This window comes from Theropithecus gelada, chromosome 12 (genome assembly GCF_003255815.1).
Source record: "Theropithecus gelada isolate Dixy chromosome 12, Tgel_1.0, whole genome shotgun sequence".
In the NCBI taxonomy this organism is placed as follows: Eukaryota; Metazoa; Chordata; class Mammalia; order Primates; family Cercopithecidae; genus Theropithecus; species Theropithecus gelada.
In genome coordinates, this window is record NC_037680.1 from 13,985,609 (window position 1) to 13,991,652 (window position 6,044).

The window sequence follows — 6,044 nt, forward strand, 5'->3', positions numbered from 1 at the left end:
GAGGCTCGGGGAGGTAAAAGTGATTTGTATAATGTTAAATAGTGAGCTAATAACAGATCAAGGCAACCTCTCAAATTTTCTGACTGTCAGCTAAGTGGTACCTATACCATCTGGTGAATTCATTTTTTTCCAGAGAAGGGTTTCTTACTTGTGTCTGGTAGGCAGGTCTTGGAATGCAACATAAAAATCCTTGGCAAGAGGGATCTCTTTACGGTCTTTGACGAATGTTTTCAAGGCCCGACACAGGTAAGGGTAAACTCTGAAAAACAAAAAAGTCAACTGATACCTTAGAGGTTTACCAAGTCCTCCTTCCCTTTACATATCTACCAACAGTCGAGATTAAGGAATTTCATCGGTTACAACTAAGCCTCAGAACTTAACTGTGCATGACACTTCTATTATCTAGTCTGGGTTTAGGACCCTCTTTCAATTCTCTCCTATCCCACTGAAACACTAAATACAAAATGTCACACCATATCTGATTATCTTTAAATAATCATATAGCACCCACACTGTTAGCCATTCCTCTGTCCAACATGACTAGCTGAATAATCATCTTGTCAATATGCTCAAAACTGTGAATTTTCTGTGGGCTGTTTATGACTTAGTAAATCAGGTGTCAAGTCAGTCTATTTATTTGGTTTCATTCTGAGACAGGGTCTCACTCTGTCACCCAGACTGAAGTGCAGTGGCACGATCACAGCTCACTGCAGCCTCAGTCTCCCTAGGCTCAGGTGATCCTCTCATCTCAGCCTGCTGAGTAGCTGGCACTACAGGCATGCACCACCATGCCCAGCTAATTTTTGTGGGTTTTTTCCATAGAAATGGGATTTCACCATGTTGTCCAGGCTGGTCTCAAACTCCTGGGCTCAAGTGATCTGTCCACCTCAGCCTCCCAAAGTGTTGGGATTACAGGTGTGAGCCACCATATCTGGCTGGTTTGATAAGAAATGGATGAGGACAGGAGAAGTATTTGTGTACTAATGTGAGAACAAATTGGCAAAAATGCTCCATTTGACTGGTGAGAGTGAAGTATGCATGTCCTTTTCATATAAGTTTCTAATAGCTACTACAGCTTACTTTGTTTAAAAAGTGGGGTCTGAAAGTCCTCTAAAAAAGGTGCTACTCTCGGGAAAGAGAACTGCTGCCTGGTTTGTGCATGAGGCATGGCACAGCTGCTTCTACCAGCAGGCTTGATTTTCTACCTCTCCCTCATTTGTCAGTGCAATAACTTCTGCTGCATGCTTTCACAATAAACCCTGTTGCTTACTTACCCCTCCAGTTAATCTTGATCATCAGCTATGACTAGAAACACAGACAAATCCTCCATCTCCCAATCTACCAAGAAATGAACAAGATTGTACCTCCTTATCCCTGAGTTTTCATTTATCTTTCACAACTGTCCACAATTTATTTTAACTTGATTCTATTTCTGATTGTCACATTCATTTAATCCTAATACAAAGTCTTGTGTGCAAAGATGTTTCTTCCTGTGTATAACAATTCAAAATACAATAAAAGCCTTATATTAAATATAATGTCTAACCATAGTATTTCTACCAAAAACCACAATTGGAGCTATTAGTATGATTTTAAGAAATTTTATGTGAATTTGAGTAGTTTCATACACAGTACACACAGAAAGACATCAAAATGTGACAGAAGATCCTTACAAAACTCTGTACTTGTAGACTTAGAAGGCTCCTGGAACTCTTGTAGCAGACCTGCTAATGACGGTGGTAGATTACAAGTGTATAAGCAATTTAATTATCCTTACTTTTCTCTATTTTCTACAATATATACCTACTACTTTTATAAGCAGAAACAAAATTAAACTTTAAGGGAACAAGAAGTACAACAACATCAATGCTATAAAGATATCCCCAGTACAAGAACAGGACCCACACAAACACCTATTCCTGTGGGGAAAAAGGATCAGTGGAATGACACAAAAGTACAGTTTTCCTCTTGGGAAAACTATACAGAAAGCAAAGATTTTCAACATTTGTATTTGAAAAAAAAGTTCAGCTCTGGCTGGGCACGGTGGCTCACGCCTGTAATCCCAGCACTTTGGGAGGCCAAGGCGGGTGGATCACCTGAGGTCAGGAGTTCGAGACCAGCCTGACCAACATGGTGACACCCCATCTCTACTAAAAAATGTAAAAAATTAGCCGGGCGTGATGGCGGGCGCCTATAATCCCAGCCACTAGGGAGGCTGAGGCAGAAGAATTGCTAGAACCAGGGAGGCAGAGGTTATGGTGAGCAAGATCGCGCCACTGCACTCCAGCCTGGGCATGAGAGAACAAGACTCCGTTTCAGAAAAAAAAAAAAAAAAAAAAGGTCGGCTCTACAAAGGCCTACATGAAGTTCAGAGCAGTACTAAAATGACCACTGGCAGTATCAAAGCGCCTCTTCTCAGAGGGAAATAACTGCTGCCCTTCTGCTACACAAGTGAACACTTACAGTCCAGGAAGAGCTGGCTTCCCAGATTTCAACCCCTATTCAAAGTAAAGAAGATTAATATGTCCATACCTATAGAACTCCTCTTGAATGGTGGTAGAAAGTTGCTGGTTAAATTGTTCCAGGTCCACAAAACTCACAACCAATGTGTTTCTCTCAGGACGAATCAGTTCTTCTGCTAATTGCAGGTATTTAACTTCTCCATCGCTGCTCTGAAACCTGCACGTACATGCGAGTCAACTAGATTAAGGACACAGGCAGTACAAAGAACCTGAATGATTGATAATTCAGAATACTGGTTAAAGTCCAACAGCTAGGCTCAGATGGGCCCATGTTTGGCAGTTCTGTAACTTGGGGCAAGTTACTTGTCCCTTCTGATATGGTTTGGCTGTGTCCCCACCCAAATCTCATCTTGAATTTCCACATGTTGTGGGAGGGACCTGGTGGGAGGTAATTGAATCATGGGGACAAGTCTTTCCCCTGCTGTTCTCTGATAGTAAGTATCACAAGATCTCATGGTTTTAAAAAGAGGAGTTCCTCTGCACAAGCTCTCTTTGCCTGATGCCATCCACTTAAGACATCAGTGACTTGCTCCTCCTTGCCTTCCACCAGGACTGTGAGGCTTAACTGCTAACAACAACAACAACAAAAAAACAACAAAACAACTACTAACTCTTACTATTGTCATGTATAATTAAGATTGGAAAATGTTAAATCAAGAAATTCAGTCAAGAACCCAATGATTCCATTTCTGTAGGTAATTTGCAAGCTGACAGATTAGTCAGGGATTTAAGAAGCAGAATAGAAATAAGAATACACGGAAATGAGGTGTTTCACTGTCCAAGACTTCAGGAAAATTGAAACATGCACACTAAATAAAGCTGTTGGTATTTTTGCTTCTAAAGCCCAAGCAGGATATCATACAAATTTATTTTCTGTTCTTTTAAACATAATATGCAGATTTGCTTTAAGAAAAAATCAATTTCTCCTCCAAATACAGCATGTTCTGACTACTCAAATACAGCATGTTCTGACTTAAAATATTTGTTAAACAACTACGTGCAAAGCCCTATGACAGAGGCATCTGAGGCTGAAAATGGCAGTGTTGTTCCTGCCCTAGGGTTAACTAACACTTTGTCTGTGTCTAGGGAGTTAGATATGTAAACAACGAAGACAGACACGAAATATGTTCCTGTTAATGAGAACGAGAAATGTGCTAGGATAATAGAAACTAAATCTGCCTAACAGAACATCTACAAGAGTCATACATATAAAAGGTGGTACTGGAATTCAGCTTCTGAAAGAGTTAAAAATTTCGAATAAAAACAGGTGGTGGAGTGACTGACTACAGATGTTTGCAAGTATATGATTAAGTCAGAGAAGGTAGGGGAGAAGTGTGGATGATGACTGGGGTGGTTTTGGAAGACAAACAGGAAAGAGGAGTGGTGAAGAATTTGAACTTTATTCCACAAGCAATGGTGAATTAAAGTTTATTTTGTGACAGGGAGTTGGCACTTCTTTAAACAAAGTATAGAGATTATTTGTCTCATCATTATCATCTAGCTGCAAAGTCAAGGCACTTAGATTATTTGTTGAAATGAAACATTTATTGAAGAACCTTTGTAATGTGATATGATGGGTAGGTGGGGTTGAGCATGGAATCTGAATTCCACACTAAGTGTTTGAGAGGTAAAGGTGTTACACTGCTGGAGACAATGAAAAACAAACGGCACCCTGGGAGCCTAAGGAAGAAAGGATTAGTGCCTCTCAAAAAGGTGTACAAGGTATCACAAAGGTGTGAGTTTTTAGCTGGGCTTTGAAGGAGGAACTATCAGGCAGACAATAACATTGCCATAGGTAGCAAAATGGAAATTAAATTATGGTTTTAAGTATACCAAAATTTCATAAGATGGAAACATTATTCACAATAGCCAAAAGGTGGAATGAACCTGCGTCCGCTGAATGGACAAGCAAAATGCAGTACATATGCAGGTTGAGCAGCCTCATCTGAAAATGTAAAACATGAAATGGTCCAAAATCTGAAACTTTTTGAGTGCTGACATGATTTTCACTGGAGCATTTCAAATTAGGGATGCAACTGGTTAAGTATAATGTAAATACTCCAAATCTGAAAAAAAAAAAAATCCAAGATCCCAAACTCTTCTGGTCCCAAGCATTTCAGAAAAGGGATACTCAATCTGTAGAGGCAATGTTATTTAGCCTTAAAAAGTAAGGAAATTCTGACACATGGTACCTCGCAGAGGAACCTTGTAGACATTATGCTACACAAGCCAAACACAAAACGACAAATACTATTATGATTCCACTTATATGAGGTACCTATAGTGGTCAAACTCATAATGAAAGGAAGCAGAGTGGTGGGTGACGGTGGTTGAGGAAGAGGGTAACGGAAGAGAGTTCGTATTTAATGGGCACAGAGTGTCAGTTTGGAAGATGAAAGAAGTTTGGAGCCGGGTGTGGTGGCTCACGCCTGTAATCCCAGCACTTTGGGAGGCCCAATCGGGCGGATAACCTGAGGTCGGGAGTTCAAGAGCAGCCTGATCAACATGGAGAAATCCCATCTCTACTAAAATACAAAATGAGCCGGGCGTGGTGGCGCATGCCTGTAATCCCAGCTACTCTTGAGGCTGAGGCAGGAGAATCGCTTGAATTCGGGAGGCGGAGGTTGCGGTGAGCTGAGATGGTGACACTGCACTCCAGCCTGGGCAACAAGGGCTAATAATTCCGTCTCAAAAAAAAAAAAAAAAAAAAGAGTTTGGAGATGGAGGGTGGTGACGGCTGCATATGGAGGTGAACGAACTTAATGTCACTGGACTGTACACTTAAAATGCCTAAAATGGTCAACTTTGTGATATATATTTTACGACAATAAAAAGAACTTCATAAGCTTTTTTCACAAGCCATTCCAAACTGCTGACCCTTCATCCTGGAGGCCGTGGTGTATCTACTCTAGGAAAAATAACCGGTGGGTAGGTAAGGCAAGCCAGGGAGGAGGCGGGGCTATGAGGCCAGGAGCCCAGAGGCACAGAAATAAGAGGGGTAGTGGAGAAAGGAAAGGAAGGCCAGAGGGAAAGGGGAGCAAGGGACCCAGAAGAAGGGAAATGGTAGTTACTCTACAGGGCACGGCTCCGCACCCCAGCAGCTGTCAAACCACAGTTCACGCAAAAACTTTCATCAGCACAGGCGGCGAGGGTGGCCCGGGCCCTGCCCACCCCCAGCACCAGGCTACCGGCTGTGTGGCCCAGCAGGGCTCCGCCGGGATTCAATGGCACTTCGGCCTCCCCCTCGACCCGGCCGCACCCAGCGGCCCAGTTACTATACTCAGCGAGCCCAGGTTTCCGCGCCGGTCACCGGGGACTGTGCAAATACCAGGCTCGCGGGGTGGTGAGCATCAAGTGACAGAAGCAAAGCACTGCGCACGAGCGTCTTAGGGCTCGATATGGGTTTTAGTCCAGAAAAACCCAGCCTGTTCTAGGCTCCTCGCGGCCGCTGGGCTCGCAGCCTAAAGTTGGGGGGCGGGCGGGGCAACACTTCCCGGACGCGCGACCCCCAGGTTCCGGAAC

The 6,044-nt window shown here is 42.9% G+C and overlaps 1 protein-coding gene across 1 annotated transcript in view; it reads right to left on the reverse strand.

The window, feature by feature from the left end:
- Positions 1 to 6,044, reverse strand: part of MCM6 (minichromosome maintenance complex component 6) — a 37,503-nt gene that overhangs the window by 31,147 nt on the left and 312 nt on the right. Inside the window, exons 2-3 of the mRNA XM_025404270.1 lie at positions 2,533 to 2,679; positions 149 to 259 (exon numbers count right to left, since the gene is read on the reverse strand). Of these exons, the coding sequence (XP_025260055.1) occupies positions 149 to 259; positions 2,533 to 2,679 (258 nt within the window). The remainder of the gene's footprint in view (positions 1 to 148; positions 260 to 2,532; positions 2,680 to 6,044) is intronic.